Source organism: Manis pentadactyla, chromosome 2, assembly GCF_030020395.1.
Source record: "Manis pentadactyla isolate mManPen7 chromosome 2, mManPen7.hap1, whole genome shotgun sequence".
NCBI lineage: Eukaryota > Metazoa > Chordata > Mammalia > Pholidota > Manidae > Manis > Manis pentadactyla.
The window spans coordinates 29,094,219-29,112,493 of NC_080020.1; the positions used below are offsets into that span (position 1 = coordinate 29,094,219).

The 18,275-nt window shown below is 44.7% G+C and overlaps 1 protein-coding gene across 7 annotated transcripts in view; it reads left to right on the forward strand.

The window, feature by feature from the left end:
- GRIA1 (glutamate ionotropic receptor AMPA type subunit 1) overlaps nt 1–15,717 on the forward strand; it is a 287,460-nt gene extending 271,743 nt beyond the window's left edge. For 3 of the 7 annotated variants that reach the window (XM_057491002.1, XM_057491010.1, XM_057491012.1), the window contains 2 exons: nt 3,466–3,600; nt 11,321–15,717. In XM_057491002.1, coding sequence (XP_057346985.1) covers nt 3,466–3,600; nt 11,321–11,521 — 336 coding nt within the window. In that variant the 3' untranslated portion in view covers nt 11,522–15,717. The remainder of the gene's footprint in view (nt 1–3,465; nt 3,601–11,320) is intronic. The other 4 variants (XM_057490996.1, XM_057490987.1, XM_057491005.1 and 1 more) reach the window with 3 other exon arrangements.
- Nucleotides 15,718–18,275: the final 2,558 nt, after the last annotated feature.

Genomic DNA, 18,275 nt, shown 5'->3' on the forward strand with positions numbered 1-18,275 from the left:
AGACTCAAGCCAGTCCCACATTCCTGGAAGGGATAATGGCTCGGAAACACAGAGGGCCTCTGGGACAGTGCCCCATTACATGGGAAGAGCAAGGAAAAATAAGAAAAAGAAAAAAATCTCCCTTCCCCATGAGAGAGGTGGCAAATCAAGGTGGCAAAACAGATGAAGTGGGGGGTGGGGGGTGCTCGTCACCATAACAACAAGCCCAACAATTCTGAAAGATGGGATTTTGTTTTTCATTTCACCTGTCACTCTTCTCAGTACTGTCACTCTCTTCCTTCCCTCCTGGAGGAAGACATGTTGTGACTTTTTCTCTCCCACCAATAATCTGCCTGGCTTTTGGGAGTGCAGCTGCTATGGGATAGGAGGAGAAGAGGATCCCCAGAGGTACTGAGAAGACTCAAAGTCTGACTTTGACCCCTCCCTGGCCATAGCGGGGAAATCTGTGGCTTCCCTCTGAAACCTGAACATGTTTGCAAACAAGTCCACGAGGAGATCCCCTTTTACACGGATGCTATGGGCCAGAGGAGGGATCAGAGCTCTGATCTTTAAATAAAAGGGGTTTTTGCCCCTGCCTCAGGACATCCCATCATAGTCAAACTGAACAAGTCCAAGAAAGCCAGTGACAGCAACTAAACAGAAGACTGTGGCCTTGGGCCTTTGAAAATATTTAATTTGGTATTATCAAAAAACCAATGGCATGCATATGGAAATCATAAAACCTGGCCTAAATGTAAACTTCTCAACTGTGTGGGCTAAGAAAACAGCAAGACCAGCCCTTCATCCCACACCCTATCAAATTATGCCAATTTAGGCAGTGCTGCTACATCTAAGCTTGCTTTCTGTTATTGGTGGTGATAGGCCCAGGTACCCCCTTGATTCCAGAGGTCTTCCTGGATCCCTACTACAGATTTCTGTTGGCATACAGACGGAACAGTGGCACCGTCTGTCCTGCAGGAGGTGACAGGGCCCATGCCATCTGGTGGCCCTTGTTTGTATGAGATGCGTCCCCCACACACACATACAATGCCATCTCCGTGGGCAGAGAGCTCCTTCAGAAGTGAGGGATGCACTCCATCTCTAGATATAATCAAATGCTCAGTCACTGGACCTGCCTCCTCCTGCAGTTATATAGAATATGGCCCCTGCCCCCGCTTCCATATGAAGAGCTGACCCTACTTCCTTCCCAGACACACCAGAAGTAAACATTCCATCTTCTGTGGCCAGAGAGGCAGATGCCTTCACAGGGGTTTTGAAAACAATAACAAGAAAGATGTCCACCACTCCCAAATCCTTGAAGACAATCCACAGTCAAGCGAACTTGGAAAGACCCTGAGGAAAGAAACAAACAGCCTGGGTGGCCACAGAGGCCAGGTACACTTCAGCTATGGAAAGGCTCATCACCATGTGAAGTTGGCAGCCGCGGTCTGTTCCTCCCAGCCTTCTTGTCTACCGCCTCCCACTGGGCCTGTTCCCCATTCACTCCCTCTGAGCATCACTGTCAGCCACTCTTATCTAAGTTGGAAGCTGATGTAATACATTATCATGCTTTCCTCCACACTCCTAGCCCTGTCCACACAGAAGAGCTTTATAGGAACTTCTATGGACCATTAGTCCCCCCAAAGACTAAAGAATTTCTCTCCAGAAACAGAATTACAGACCCCCTGAACAACAAAACAGGGAGACATCTTGAGTATTCTGAAAAGTCCTGCCAAGTAAGAATTTACTTGCTCAGCCAACTCTTGAACAAAGCACCAAATTCATTTTTGCACATACCCTTTATCAGGCTATTACACCAAAGCAGGAGAAATTCTACCCTTCAAATAATCATTTCCACCACTTCCAAAGCCAGAATATGCCTGCCAAGTGCAACCCATACTCAAGAGCCATCTGCTTTAGCAGTACAGGAAGCTCCAGAGGGGGTGTGCTTTAGATAAGCCTACGGCTCTGCCGGCCAAGCTTCTCTGGGGAGGAATGGCATGCTATTTGCCGGCTGCAGTCCCCAAGCTCAGCCCTGCTGACTCCTGTACAATGCACCACGCAGAACTAGGGCAGAGGCCTCTGATTTGGTCAATAACAGACCCCCTTCCACACACCCAGCTGCTAACAGGCAGATGTTAAAGGAATCCTTAGGGCAAGACAGTTCACCCTTTGTGAGACTCACCGACATTCCCACCAGAAAGAACAACACAGAGATGTAAAACTGTATCATACCCAGGGCCACCAACCACCCAACCACGGTGTGCCTGTACCAGATGAGTCGTGCATTTCATTTTAATTCAATGAGAAACTTGTTGTGCCTGAGCAAGCAGTATAAACAAAGGTGGTAGAGGCACCATGACATTTAGGATGAGTGTTCTTCTGAGATTAAAAGATGTTCTCCTGCCTACGTCAAGAATTTGACTGAGCAGGCTTCCCCTGTCCCTGAGCCATCACCTCCCAAGATGACCAGCAGTTCTGACTGGTTTTTCTCACACTTGGGAAGACACTGTCCCTCAGCCCCCCACTTGTCAACCCCACTGGAGACCCCAGAACTCAAGGATGCTCTTGCCATACTGATGGCCTTTCTCTGGCTTCACAAAGTAAGCTCTGTCCACCTCCAGTTGGACATGGGCACTTTCCTGAGGCCCCTAAACATTATGCAAGCCACTCCATGACTCTGCTTATCCAAAATCTGTGTAAGATCTTTTCCAACAGGCAACAGAGATTCCTAAGTTCAGCCATCTGAGTCTACCTACAGTGCTTTTTTAGCAAGTACCTCCAACAGAGAAATGACACCGGTTAAGCATAATTATTAGGATTTAATAGAGCCATTCTTTATCTCAGTGTCTTTTTACTATTCCAAGCACCCCAGTTTTCTTTTTCCCTACATTGGGACTCAGAGCAATATGTTAAAGGTATACATTTGTTGTTCTTTATTATATGTACAATAACTGTCTTATTAAATTGAAATCAAATGCACATCTAGGCAAAAGTTCATTTAAGTGCCAACTCTCAGAAAAACACTCAGAGACATAAACAGTAAGTGAGACCAATGTGTTGCTGAGCAACAGAGAGGGTGGGGGCAGGAACTGTGCTGAAAAGGCAGGGACAAGATTTTCTGAAAGAACCGGGTAAGCTCATGAGTGCAGATCTTAGTAGGAGCTGCCCAGGATTTCCTGTGGCATCTCCCACCCTAGATCAGGCACTGGGGAGAAGGGAAATGTCATTATAAATTAGTCATAATCAGGGATGCTCAGAAAATTGTTACACACACATACATACAAAAACTGCACAAACACTTTTTCCTAAGGAATGTTTAACACTCTGCCAATGAATAAAAATCCTTTCTGACAACTATGAATGTTAAAGAGGGAGATGGGGTTGAGTGTATGTGTGTACAAATGCTGTGACTTGGGTGGTCTCCAGCCCCTTGGCTCACTGTCCTTTCCCCCCTCCCCCTCCTGCCCCTCCTCCTCTTCCTAGGACAAGACAAGCGCTCTGAGCCTCAGCAATGTGGCGGGCGTGTTCTACATCCTGATTGGAGGACTTGGACTAGCCATGCTGGTTGCCTTAATCGAGTTCTGCTACAAATCCCGTAGTGAATCCAAGCGGATGAAGGTGGCATCGTCTTCCCAGGCCTTGTTCCTCCCCTGTTCTGTGATACAGCTGGGTTTCCCTTTCCTAGAAAGGGTGGGGAGTGATGGGAGGTTGAGGTCATGCTGAGGAGGGAGCAGGAGGCTGCTGTGAGGAAGGTGACAGGGAAAGAAGTGGCAGTGAGAAAGGAGGAAAGACAAGATGTGTCAGGGTAAACATAAGACCGGGAGAAACAACTGCATCAGCCAGGGGCAGGTGGCAGGGTCAAAAGTTAGGGGTTTAAGGACACAGTCAACACAGTGTGAGGCAGGAATGATGTCTGCAAAAGCAGGTTCCCTCTGAGGTTGCATTGACAGAAGTGTAACCCCGTAAATAGGGGAGGGCATGTCTACTCTCTGCAAGATGGGTAATTTTGCCACACTTGGTGTGAATTGGGTCTTTTCTTAGTCACCATATTGTATAAGATGGACTTTGTCAAGGAGGATCATGCACGAAGAAGGGTGAACAGATTAATTAGATAACCCCAAACCATGTCAAATATAACTGAAGGCAACTGGAAAAGAGAATTACGGAGATATGAGAGCTATCTGTAAAATCATGGAGACTTTCAGGTAGGAAAGATAGACTAGTTCTGAGGGGTCCCCAAGTGTCCAAGAACTGATGACCAGGAACTGTGGAGAACAGATGGGTAACACAGTAAGTGAGATCTACTTTTCTTTCAGAGCTATGCAAAAGTAGGACAGCCTCTCCCAACAAGTTGAATGAAGGTTGAATAACTCTTGGCAAGGTTATAGAATCAAGTATCCATAGGGATTTTGGATTAAATGACTTTCCAGGCTCCTCACATTTCATCATTTAACTCCAATAAGAGAATATTTGTGCAAGAATTCATCATGTGAGCAAGACATCATGAGGAGGCAGAGAGGACTGAAGTGCAATCTTCAGCACTTTCAACAAATGGCATAGAAAAATTACTCAGTGAAGCAACCTATGGCATAGACAGTGAGGCCTATAGGAATATAGAGGGAGAAATTAGAGAAGGCTCCAGGAAAAGGCAGAAATTAAGAAGAAGGGCAAGTGGGATTCAAACCAACAGAAGTAGAGAGATGTGCAGTCACTCTGAGCAATGTTCCCTGGGCTGTTACCTTGGCCCAAGCAGACTAAGAGGATTCACTGGTAGTATTTGCTCTCCTAGCATACGCCCCAAGAAGCCCATTTTTCAACATGCAATTGCTCGCAAGCTCAGCACACCCACTGTCGGAGCATGACCGTAGCCTCCTGCCTAGCCCCTCCCTGCCTTGGACTGTCAGCCCTACACATACTGCTAGGGTCACTCTTGGAGAAGACACTGCAGGACATTTGCTTCCCCTGTTTGGAACCTGTATTCAGTCCTGTACACAGGGGGTGGGAGATGGGGGAGGAGGGCCTTCTGTCCTGGCATTCAGCATTCCCACATCATGGCTCCAGCCTACTTTCTCCTCCCAGGCAATCTGTTCTTCTTACATACTCCACACTCCAGCCACCTACTTCATGCTTCCTATCCGTGTGCCTTTATGCAGGCCGATCCGTCTCCTTGCCTTCTGTCTCCTAGGGCCCTTTTAAATGGCAACTTCCCTAAGACAGAATACTGAGGAACAACTAAGTGATGATAGTATGATGGTATGTGGCCAGGGGACTTAAGAACACCTCAGTCCTACCCTTGACCAGCTCCTCATATACTGAGTCCTCTCAGAAAGGACAAAGCACAGCAGAAGCATCAGACCTTAAACCCAGTGCGGACCTCCACAGAGCCTGGCTAGGCACAACGGAGTCTCCTAGAACCTAAACAAAGCTTTCTTTGCCTATTCCATCCAAAACATAAGCCTAAAGACTCTCCCATCTTACCTTCTAAATTGAGGAAAGGCCACTCCAAAGGCAAAGAGGGGATCAGGAGAAGACCTAGGTGAGCTACAGCCTTTACAACCCCCTAAACATTCCCCATGGTCCATGGCCCAAACCGGGGGCCAGGATTGGCCCAGCACACACCATAGGAGCCCCTTCACTCTGCTCCTCTAGGACAAAGGGCAGTGTAGTGGTCTAGAGCACAGCCTCTGGAGCTGAATGTCTGAGCTTAAATCCCACCTGCTCCATTTATTGACTATGTCATCTTGGACAAGCTTCAGTAGCTCTCTGATCCTTGTTTTCTGGAAAACAGGACTAGTGGTAGCATATACCTCATAATATTATGGTGAGGATTATATGAAAAAATGGAAATAAAGGATTGGGCAAAATACCTAGATCATAGTAAGCCCTCTATAAATAATAACAATGTTAATTAGAATGTATAACTTACTATTATTTGTGGTCAGCTGGAGCTTCCTTAAGACTTTCCTTGTATTGCCCCTACTTAAATGTCCTAGGTTTTTTTAGCTAGATTGTGAGTTCATTAAGGTAAGAAGCTGTATCTGATTTCTCTTCAGACACCCGGTACACACAGGGTAAGTTTTACTAAGATTAATGTGGAATTACATCCAGAGGAGAAATCTCTCTTGGAGGGTGGGATGTGGCACAGCATGTCACTGCTGTTAGGTTAAGCAAATATAACCATCAAAACCACCCAGCTTGAAAGGACAAACATCATCCTCCAAGGTGGCTTTGGCCCCATCTGTATGTGCTCAGAAAATCTGATGAGAGAAGGCATCCATCAAGCAGGAAAACTCATGGACTCCCAGCCCTTCCTATGGGATCACCATGTTCCACTAATCATGCTAAAGGCAGTGGTACCAGGGTGTCTAAAGACTGAGATCCTCTTAAAACTGGACAGTGATGACCTTTACCACTGAAGTCAAAACATTCAGATTAAGACAAGAATCCTTAGAAGAGGCCACTGAGTTAGCCTATAACTTCTCAGAGACATTCTCACCCCTCCCTTTATAAAGAAGATGTGGAATTTTTCAGAAACCAACATGAGGATCCCTTAGAATCATTAATCCAAGGTCTTTCACCACAACCTTTTATAATTAATGCCATTGGTTGGCATGACTTTGGCCCAACTCACCAAGATCCCTAATAAAACTTTTCATTTTCCAACTGCAAAAAAGATATTTCTACTATACCTTTACTAATCAACCCAGCCCTTAATTTTCAAAGTTCCATCAACTCCTTTCTTACCTAAAGGAGGTAAGTGGAATACATTCCACTAGCCTCTCCAGTGTCCCAGCTTTGCTGTTTTTGTTATTCTCCTGTACTTTGCCTTCCTCAAAGGCACTTAGCTCCCTTCAGAAGCGCAGCCTCCAGCCTCACACAAAGGCCCTCGTTGACAGTGTCAAGGGTCTTTGGTGAGAATCTTCCTTCTTGTTTCCTTTCTTGATCATGGTATGTGGCCAACTCTTAAGGCCTGAACCCCTAAACCTAATTCAGGGCCAACCTCCAATTTTTCAACAGCATTTAAAGAGCCCTTCTCCACTCTGCATAGAAGAGAGGAGGAGGTGAGAAGAGGGGACAGAAAAAGAAAAGGGAAGGAGAGAGAGAAGAAAGGAAGAAGGAAAGACATCTTTTTAGTAACTTCCATATTCAAAGTGCTTCATATACATTTTCATTAAACCTGTAATGCATGTATCTGCAGTTCCACAAATGAAGAAATGGGTGTTCAGAGAAGCTTGTCTGAACTTCGCTAGCTTGTCCCAGCGAAGTCACACAAGCTTGAAGCTAGAGAAACAGGAAGTAGACCTCCAACCTGGCCTCTGCAAAGCCTGGATTCTTGGTACTAGCCAAGCCACTTCTAAATTTCTGTCTCCTGCCCTAACCACATGGCAACAGATAATTTTGAGTACCTACAGTGTGTCCCCTCAAGCTCCAGCCACAGTGTATAAACAAATAGGATGCAGTCCTTATCCTTAGGTTTTCCTGATAGAGTTGTTGAGGCCACCAATGGCATGTAATCCTTTGTGTATTGTTGAGTCTCCCTTTTGACATGTCACATGAACAGGACACACCAGTGTCACAGGGACAGCGGGAAGGCACCCTGCAGGCATTCCTTCCACAAAGACGTGCCGAGCACCACTGTATGCCAGGCATTGCTTGGCACTGGAGAATACAGTCAGGAACGTAACAGACACAGCTTCTGTCCTCAGGAAGCTGAGAGTTGGATGGAAAGGCAGAAAATAAGCAAGTATTTACCTGCACAATGAGTGAAGAAAAATGCCCAGTGCAGTCAAGTCCTGATCAGGGAATGGGAGTGGACCAGGTCAGAGAGGCCTGCCTGAGAAAGTGGTGTTTCCCAGACTTGAGGCATGAAAGGAATTAACCTGGGGAGGGAGTTGTCAGCAAAGAAAGTACAAGTGTCGGAGACCCAAAGACCAGAACTCTTGCCCAGAAATAGGAAGGACGTCAGGGAGACCAGGGCACAGGAAGACTGAGGGAGAGGAGAACATGTGGGAGTTGAGGGCACAGAGAGGGACTCCAGGCAACCACATCTAAGTATAATCTAAATTGTCATATAGTAGCAAAAACATAAAACCTAAGACACACTCCAAATTGAATAAAGTCTCAGATTTTCTGCGCCTCCCCTCTGCCTGGGAAAATGGACCAGAACCCAAGTCCTTCATTGACATTAAGGACAACCAGCATCTTTACTATTCACCTCCTTGCTCCCAAGAGAAAATAATCTCCAGCCACTCACACCCCCAGGAGAGCTGCTGGCCTTTCAAACTGCATGTGGCTATGCTGACATGGGCCATGTTTAATCCACAACGGCTGAGACTTTGCACATTTCCCTGGACTTAATGAGCAGCTAAGAGACATGCTAATGCAGGGGGTGCACCCTCTGCAGCGGGCAGTTACTCTAACTCTGAGCATTTAAGCGAGGATGAGCTCATTACTGAGGACTGAGCTTTTATTAGGATGTTCTGACATGCAGAGGCTGAGCAGACTTTTTTTTAGACAAGCAAGTGGCTGAGAAGTTAGGATGTGCTCACCATTAGAGACATGAGTCTCCAAAGAGCTAACTTCGGGGACTTTGAGGTTGGACTTTTCATTCACCCTTTTCACCCTGAGTATCAGTTTCAAAGACAACTGTAAAAATGAATTTTAAGAATGGCTGGTATGTCAAGGATGGACAAGAGAACCACACTCCCCAGAGCCAAGGGGGGAGTGACATCAGCTTATGACAATTTAGCTACAGGGGGGTAGGAGGAACCACAACTAGAAGGTCATCCACTTTGAAACAAGGTCAAAGATAACTAACCTTAAGCAAATCAGTCACAATTGTCAGTTTCTCTGTAAAGTGAATGAAATCAACTAGATCAGTGCATTTCAACCTTGTTTGTATATTAGAATCACCCAGGGAATTTTTTAAATTCCAGATGTCCAGGGTACAAACCACACCTATTAAGTCAACGTCTTTGGGGGTAGGTTTCAGGGACCAGTGTTTTCTTCCCAAAACTCTCCAGATCATTCCAATGTGCAGCCAAGGTTGAGAACTAGTGATATAGTCATTTTTAGCATTGCTTTCCACTCCAAAATTTTGACTCTATTTATCTTGTCTCCTGATAAATATATTAGAAAGGAAGCCAGTAAGCAGGCAGTACCCAGTGTTGATAGGAGTGTGGAGTCACTGACCCGAGAAGCCCTCAGCTTCCTTGGGAACCAATTCTTAATGATGTGAACTTGGGAGCATTTTGACTACATTCCCAGCTAAGTCATCTCAGACTTCAGTAGGTACCAAAATGCTGACTATGCCACCAATCTTCTCCTTCAAAATAAATTCATCAAGTACCGCCAACTGCAATGGCATATCACAAGAATATGTGAGACCGTTTGAGAAACAAGGCCCAGTGTTTACTTGTGTGAACTTTAAACTTTTTTTATTACTGTTAAAGGGATGTAGCAGGGAAAAATGACAGAAGATACACATTCCAAGCTAATACATAGATGGTTCCATATTTCTCCCACATACAAATAAGTTGTTTTCTTTTCAACATTTTTAAGTGAGAATAAGTAACTGTTAATTCCTCATGTTTTCTTTCCACATTTCCCTCATAGAGCTTCACAGTGGCATATATTTGGCCTTGACTTAGAAGAATGCAATCCAGGTCACACATCCTCTTCAGTGGAGGACAACCAAGTCAGAATGTAAATAAATCAAGCCCTGGGGTTCAAGGAAGAGACAGAACCAGTGTGGGTGGAGCATCATATGGAGAAAATCTGTCAGAATCATGGATTTTAAAAAGAAAGAACATTTAAAATATTGTCAGAATTGCCAGCAATGAGGATATTCCCAGAATAGTATAGCAAAAAGGATAAAAATTGGGTGATAACTGCTCTGTTTATGTCTGACTGACCACAGTAGGTAAACTGACTTCTCTGATCACTAGAATTACAGCAGCTTGCAAAGAAAGCCATGGATTTTTTAAAAGGAACTGAGGTGGTTGGCTTTTCTTAGACAAATTCAAGAACATTTATTAAGCATTTAATTATATGCTGGACACTCTGGGAGACAGCTAAGGATTGAAAAGACATGGCCCTCGACTCCTCCACAGAGTTAGCTCTCTTAAAAACAAAACCTAGATACCTGAAGCAGAAACCATTACAGAAATGTGTGCTGAAGGGATCCAGCACTTGCTCTGAAGTCTAGGATGGCTTCAGAAAAGAGATGACAGCAGAAAGGAGCCTTGAAAGAGAGGGTTGGTCTTAGAGAAAGAAACCTCTCAACTCATTGACAATTTTTCTCCTTTATGTTGATTCCTACGAAGAAAACAGAAGTTCTATGAGTATCTCTGAAAGGAAGTCAGAAGTGGCAGAAAGAGATAAAGAGTTTGGATTCCATGTCATGAGCTTTCTTTCTCCAAAGGAACTCAGAATAGAACTCAGGATATGATTCTAATTCTAGACTGTGATCCTGAATACTCCATCTAACTCATCTGGTCTTGGGAGGATCATTAGCATCCTTTTCTCATCTAGAAATCACAAGCTTAGTAACACCGACCTGATGTGTCCATCTAGAAGTGCAGGTTGTATGTGCTGACGGGAAGCAGCTGACATGCAGATCAGGATCTTTGGGATCCATTCTGATTTTCTTTAGCACATTACATTTTGCCTGTTGTATTATTCAAATAAGTCCTATATTCCCTCAACACATGCTGCTAGAGGTCAGATCGCATTTTTCACAAAGTAGATCAGAGGTAGTTTTAAATTTTAGCCAACAGTAACACACCTTCAATTTTTTTTTAACATTCCAAGTCATTTTTCATGCAGCAGCACCATTCTTGCCAATAAAAGTCTGTAGGTGCACAGACAATCACATTTTACAAACATGGAGATTTAAAAGGTCTAGAAAGATAAGGAGATACGCATATGGTCATATAACTAATTGTGATCAGAACCAAAACTAAAATCTGACTTTCCTAAACCCCATTTCAAGACCTTTTTCACTTGGTAATGTTGCTACATTTATTATCAATACTAACATGGAAATAGTCCACCTTTAGAAATCACAGAATATAAGAACCAGAAAGGATCTTAGAGATCCTTTCTATCCAGCACACCTCACCAGAGAGAACATGAGGCCCAAAGAAGGGATCAGACTTGTCCAGAGCTGTGCAACCATTCTGTGAGTTCACGGGAAGTCCAGATTAGCACTAAACAGAAGGAAAGGAGTTAGATGGGGAGGAGGGCTGGGGTAACATTTCAAGTCCAGCATTGACTCATTCTCCTTGCCAATCATTGCCAAGGACCCGGGGAAGAACCCCCTGGTCCTCCTGAAAAGGGTTTCTGTTTGATCCCACAGCAATCCATCAACGAAGCCATACGGACATCGACACTCCCCCGAAACAGTGGGGCAGGAGCCAGTGGTGGCGGTAGTGGAGAGAACGGCCGGGTGGTCAGCCATGACTTCTCCAAGTCCATGCAATCGATTCCCTGCATGAGCCACAGTTCAGGGATGCCCTTGGGAGCCACAGGATTATAACTGCAGCAGACGGAGCCCCCTTGGGGAGCATCTTCAGGCTCCCCAGTTCCATCCCAAACCCTTCAGTGCCAAAAACAACAACATTGAAACGCAGCCGCCACCAACCACCATGACCACAAGGAGGAGGATTCAACAGATTTTATGAAAGAATCGAGAAACTACTTTGCTGCCCCTTTTCCTTTCCTGATGCTCTTTCACCCTTCTCTGTTTGCTAAGTGAGGATGACAAAAAACACTGTACTGCAATAAGGGGAGATAACCCTGTCTAATAGAACCTATGTCTCTGAAAATGGAGTCACTAGAACACTAACAAGAAAACTGTACTGTTTTCTTTCAATTCGGTTAACGTGTCTTAGTGTGTGCAATATTTTTTTCTTACTAATATCCATGGTTTGCAAGTTCTTTTAGGCCCCTTCCTTTTCCTTACTTACTTCTTATTCCCAACTTCCTACCCATCCCTCTTTAGTTTTCAGATTGGAGATTCAAGATTTGTTCCACCTACAAGCAACAGGGAAAAGGTAACCTTCGACCTAATCTGCCACAGGAGCTCTCCAGGTCACTCTCTGCTCCTCTGCCTCAAGCCACGGATGAGGATGGACACTTGTTGGAGTGGACTGCCTGCACTGGACAGGACACTGCCTAGGCACTGATTTAGTTAAGAGCATGTGTGAGAAGCAACTCAGAGGGTGGTGGAGAGGGCAAAGGCAGGTGTGCATCCAGAGGACACGTAAAGTTATTGCTGGAGGCTCAGATAAAGCTTCCTTGATGTGTAACAGCCAACCTTTAGGCCTTAGGTGGAATGGTATGTTTCTTTACAGAGTCATCCTCAGCCCTGGGAATTATGGCCTTTTACTACACTCAAGTCCAAAGGTACTCCAGTGGCTGAAGGACTATTGGCCTCCTGAACCAAGTAGAGCCTTGGGAATAGCTGACAGCCAGGGAAATGTCACCCATGATTCTCACTCATCATTTGCTTGACATCTGAGTAGGAACCCCATTGTGGAGTAGACTCTCTTCAGAGCCTCTGAAATGGGGGTAAATGCTATGCAAGCTAAGTACAAAAGAAAGGTGATGGGAGAATTTTAGAAGAGTAAGCTTCGGCAAAGCCCACGGAGCAATAGAACCTTCCTTGGTGTACCCTGTCCTAGGACTGAGAGACCAAATGTGAAGCTTACAGTTTTGTTGACCTGAAATACTTGGGTTTTTATGTCCATACAAAAGTGTTGTTTTAGCACATGGCCAGATAATGTTCAGTCATCTTTACAAAGAAAAATGCTGGAGGCTGACTTATTTGAAGGAGGATAGGGAGATTAAGTTGATAATGACATTGAGAAACCTTCAGATCCCTGAGCCCAACTTGCAACCCAAGGAGGCTGATCCTCTCCCTAGCTAAAACAGAATGAAGATTTTGTCCTAATGACTAGAATTAATATACCCATGATTGCAATTACAGCGCTGAACTAAAGCAAGACTGGAGAAGTGACAGGGCTCACGGAGAGAAGCCCAGCATGACTGCAACTTTGGTTGGGGGTGGGGGGTTCCTGGCACATAGCTTTCTTGGAGATACCAACTCTCATTCTTGGTGCAATTGGCTTCTAGCTGTCCAGCAGCCACTCTCCTAGGTGCATGATTCAGTGTGTGCCATGTGTCATTAGCTTTTATTGATAACCATGTTCTGGCTTATTCCCTCACCCCCTACTTCTATCCAGTCTTCTCTGCTAGGGGTTATCATTAGCAAGTGACAAACTAAAGGTTTGGGAGCCTACCTACAAGTAGGTACAGCATGATTGGCTTCATCTGTGGATTCTCTCAGTGGACACCCACCATCTCTGTTTTTTTCCCATTCTCCTTTCATCAGCCATAGCAAAGAACCATCCTCAAATCAAACTCTTAACTCTTTTAACCCAACTGTTGTTCAGCCTCTCACCTGTCAGTGTGGGCATGGTATGTGAAATAGGACCATCAAGATGGATTTTCACTTTTCACTACTGCCAGCTGATCTCCTCCCCACCCGCTGCCCTTGTTGCAGACTTTTCTCAGCCCTTAGCCTACCAGAGCAGAATCCTCCTAATGACCACCATTAGGCAGTCTGCATTTCAGAGGAGTTAGAAATAACCCTCTACCATCAACATGTTTCAAAGACCTTTTGCCTTTGGCCTGGTGAGATGCCTCTCCAGCTACTGAGCTCACCAGTAACACGATCTGATAGGGAGAGACCATCTATGCTAGAAATGAGGGTTTACGTTATTTGGGGGTCCAAGACTCTAGTGGAAGATGCTTTTCATCAATGGAGGGGTGACAGGGAAAACAAAAGCAAGAAAAAAGTTAACTTGTATTATGTATTTTTACTACACTTTTCTTAAAAATAGAGCAATGGGAAAACTGAAAGAGATTGACATTTTTCTCAACAGGAATCCATATTTAACAGTTCTGGCTTTCATTAAATTTTGCTCTTTGGTACCTGGGCCTTTTATTTAACATCTATATTTGTTTTAACTCTCTTGGCAGATGTGTGAAAGGATTTTTGCTTGATCAAACACTAAATATTTTTTTGGTTCCTGTTTTTCTTTCAAATAGCCAGGCTTTTTTTCTTTTGGTATTTGCATAATATGAAAATATCACCAAGAATTAAATCACTGTGGATCCATTACTAGTTTTCATATTTGTCCATTCCATTTTTGTGCCATTTCTGAAGCCAGAGCTCTAGATGTTATGTTATTTCCTTCTTGCTGAGCCTAAGTCCAGTACATTTATAATGGTAACCACCATACCAGACTTGCACACAGCTCTCAAGCCATTTCAGATTAACTAGATCATTGTGAGTTAATCATCCAAATAGAATAACAAAAGAAAAAAATACAGAAGGCATTGGCTCTCAAGGGCCGCAGTTTAATTGCATGAGGAGCACCGTTTGACTTGTGCTGGTCACACTACCTCTAGGGACCTGGGCAGCTCACAGGGAGTGTCTTACAGACATCCCCCCCAAGTGAATCCAGGTGCATCTGTGATGTGCACAAAGTCACAGCCAAAACCAGTTCTAGACTTGGCTTCCAAATAGATGATCTTGGTCCTCAGACCATATGACCATCATTCTTGCCTGAAAATGTTTCTTTCACTCAGCAAGATGGGCTTTCTGTAAAGGATCGAACATTTGTTGACACTTAGATGTGGATGATTAAGAACAGCTTCAAGTGTTTTCTATCCCAAGGAATTTTGCATATTAACAGGGGGCCGAGTTCTAAAATAAATGAATGAAGCTCTAACAGTGGCATTTCAGGCAGTGACTACCACGGTGGAAAGGAGCTGGGGGAAGGAAAAGAATCCAGCAGACTTGTGTGGAGTGCCAGTCCCTGGACCCATCAGCAGTCACCTCCAGCACCAGGGCACCTCTAAGTGAAGAAACCCTTAGCAGCTAACACATGGCGAAAACTGATCTGTTACCTTACTCTCTGGTCATTGGTATAATGATCGAAACAGCTGTAAGAGCACATGTTACAATGTGTTAAGCTGTATTGAGCCCTTACTGTTAAGAGCACTTTATAGCTTCAATATCATGACAAAAGGCCCTCTAAGGTAGGGCCTTACAGATGAGGAACTCAGATTTAAGGAGTCCTGAAATGATACAGCTGAGATCTGAGCTGGGTCTACCCATCTCACTATTAACAGGTCATGATGCATGATGGCTAGGAAATAACAGGGAAGCTGTTTTCTACCTTCTCGTCATGCTAAAGTAACTGAAACCAGAAGGGTTAAAGCTACAGCAGCTGCACTTTTGGGAAAGCCAGCCTGTCTTCCTGGGGCATGAGAGATCACTGATCCAGACAGGATTAGTGTCAGGCTTGCAAAATGGGAAAAGAGGAGAAAGTTGCTTTTAGCCCCTTTAAAACAGATCCAGGCTAGGGAATGGCAAGCAGGTTGGAAAGGGGACTGAAAAGTAGGTCCCCTGTGATAGCTGATTCAACCTACAGAAGGATCCTAAGGGCTGGCTTGGGCAAAGAGAACTAGCTTTCTGTGTGGGCAACACCAGGATCAGTTCTGGGAGTGACAAGGCAATGAACTTAGGCTCAGCTAAAGAAAGGAGTTCCTAATGGTGAAAGTATCCCCACTGCAGTATTAGAGGGCCCCTGGAATCAGGACAAACCCCTATCGGGGAAATGTCACAGGTGTGAAAGTTGAAATACATATCTTCCCATTTTCCTTACTTTATCTTGCAACTATTCAGGTTATCTGATTAGCAACACCCTGGTATCTACTAAGAGGGTATCAGCAAGGCCCTACAGAAATGGGTGTATCTTTTAGTGAGATCATGTCAAAACTCAATTTATGCTAATTAAGAGACCAGATGACAGATTATCTTCCTTACCAAATGCTAATGTCCCTCTAGGAAAGAATGTCAGTGAAGGTCCATTCCTATCCCACTTTATCAGGTTCTTGAATAAGAAGCTACTTTCTTCTCTTTTATCAGATGAATATAATGGCATTTCATGAATATAATGGTCTTCCTTGGGACCATGGAGATTTGACTGCTATTGGGTAACTTGAGTTCTAGTGTTAGTCTGGCCACTGACAAGTAGCCCTAATAGAGCACTTTGTAAATTTCAAAAAAGTTTTCTTGCTTTATTAAAGTTTGTAGATAACCTCATGAGTAGAGAAGCAATGTCCTGTAGCAGAAGGGTCGGTAAATTAGGATTCACAATACCTGACTTCTCTTCCTCCCTCCTTTACAACCTTGGACAAAAATCTTAACTACCCTGAGCCTCATTGTCTTCATCAAAGAAATGGACGTCTGGTGTCACAACAGGCAGTGATTCTTGACTCAGACTATATATTGGAATCACCTAAGCAGCTTTAAACAAGATCACCAATGCTCAAGATGCTATTCCAAACTCAGTTTGTCTGAGTCTAGACACAGTTATCATTGTTCTGTTACTTTGTGTTGAACTCTCAGGTGATTATGCAGCCATGAGAACTACTACAGTCAGGCCATCCTGGGGATCAAAGAAAGTGCTTTTGAAAACTAAAAATTGCAATGCACTATATTAGGGTTAACTGTCAGTGGCCAGCCCTAATACCAGAACCCAGGTGACCTACTAGCAGTCAAATCTCCAGCGACCCAAGGGAGGAAATGCCATTATATTCATCAGATACAAGAGATGAAGAAGACACAGTCCTCAGCTTGGGTACTAAAACTTCCTTTACACTTAAGGCATATTTGTAATACTATAATGTTCTTCTGGGGGAAGAGAGAGATGCAGGATATCAGAGATAAGATATAAACATCAGAGGTACCTCCTTAGGAAAGGGGAGGTGGAGAACAACTTTGTCCAATGAGTCAGCTTTCAACACAGCCAGTTATTTTCCAAACTGGAAAACTACTTGGCAGTTTCCATTGCACACACCAAGTCCCATCACCTGCATTTCTAGCATAGCCCACTGGAAAGCACTGCCTACCCACTTCCTCTTCCAAGGGCACTCAGTCCTGCTGGTGACAGCTCTAACTTCTCCTGGATACTGTGCATGCCATTTTTATAGCACTACAAGGGAGGGGGGATCCAGCATTTGCTCAGCACTAATTCCTACCAGATAAAATGCTAGCTCCTCACAGACATCTCATTTAGTTTTCAAAATAATCCTTCCAGGTGGGGATTTATCAGCCATTTGCATAAAAGGACATGGAAGCTGAGAGAGGTTCAGAGCAAAGATCATGCAGCCAGTCAGTGACTTGACCCAGTCTAATCCCAGCCTCTCTAAAACCACTACCTTTTCACATCACTTGACCCACCTCCTACGGAGATATCACCATGGTCAAGAAGAACACCAGACTGAGATCGAAAAGATCGAAAAGTCTATTGCCTACATCACTGCCAATTTGTCGTGTGACCTTAGGAAACACATTTTCCTACTCTGGGCCTCAGTGATTTAATTTGTGAAATGAGAGGAGGGGAATTAACCTAAATGATCTCTAAGACACCTCTTGGTTATAGACTTCTGTCAGCGGTTCTCAACCAGAGGTGATTTTGTGCCCACCCCCCCCCACCCCCAGGACATCTGGAAATGTCTGGAGATATTTTTTGTTGCCATAACTGGGGGTAGAGGCCCAAGGGTGCCACTAAACATGCTACAACACACAGGGCTGCCGCCCACCCCACAAAGAGGCTCCAGCCCCAAAATGTCAGTAGTGCACAAAAAGTCATCTTGCACAATTAGTGCCCATGCATGCCGGGCTGTGGGTGATGGCAGGACAAGGCTGAAGAGGGGAAGGGCAAGGACATGAGCTACATTAGGTGAACCACCAGAAAAGGTGAACTTACATGTATTTAGGCAAGGGAGGAACCGAGTTTATGGAAGGAAGCTGTGGTCAGCAGAGTCTGGCCCCCAGCACACGTCTAGAGCCAGAGAAGCCAAGGCTGGGGACCCAGGCAGGCAGCCTGGCTCGGGCAGGAGCGGGCGCTCTGCGGCCAGACCAGTAAAGGGACATACAGGGGAGCCCTACCCACCCCCAGAAGGCCGGGGGGAACTTCTTTTTTAATCCCAGAATATATACTCTTCCTCCTAACAAGCATAGGTAATGAGCAGCCATGGCCACAGGTAGATGTCATGGGAATAAGGAGACAGATCAATGAGAGTCCCGGCCTTTGGAGAGATAAGAGGAAGGAAATATAAGACACATAAATGCCATTAAGTGTAAGGTCGAAGGTAGATGGAAAACAGGTGAAGTGCCTGGGTCCAGTCTTCCACATGCTGCTCATCACCTT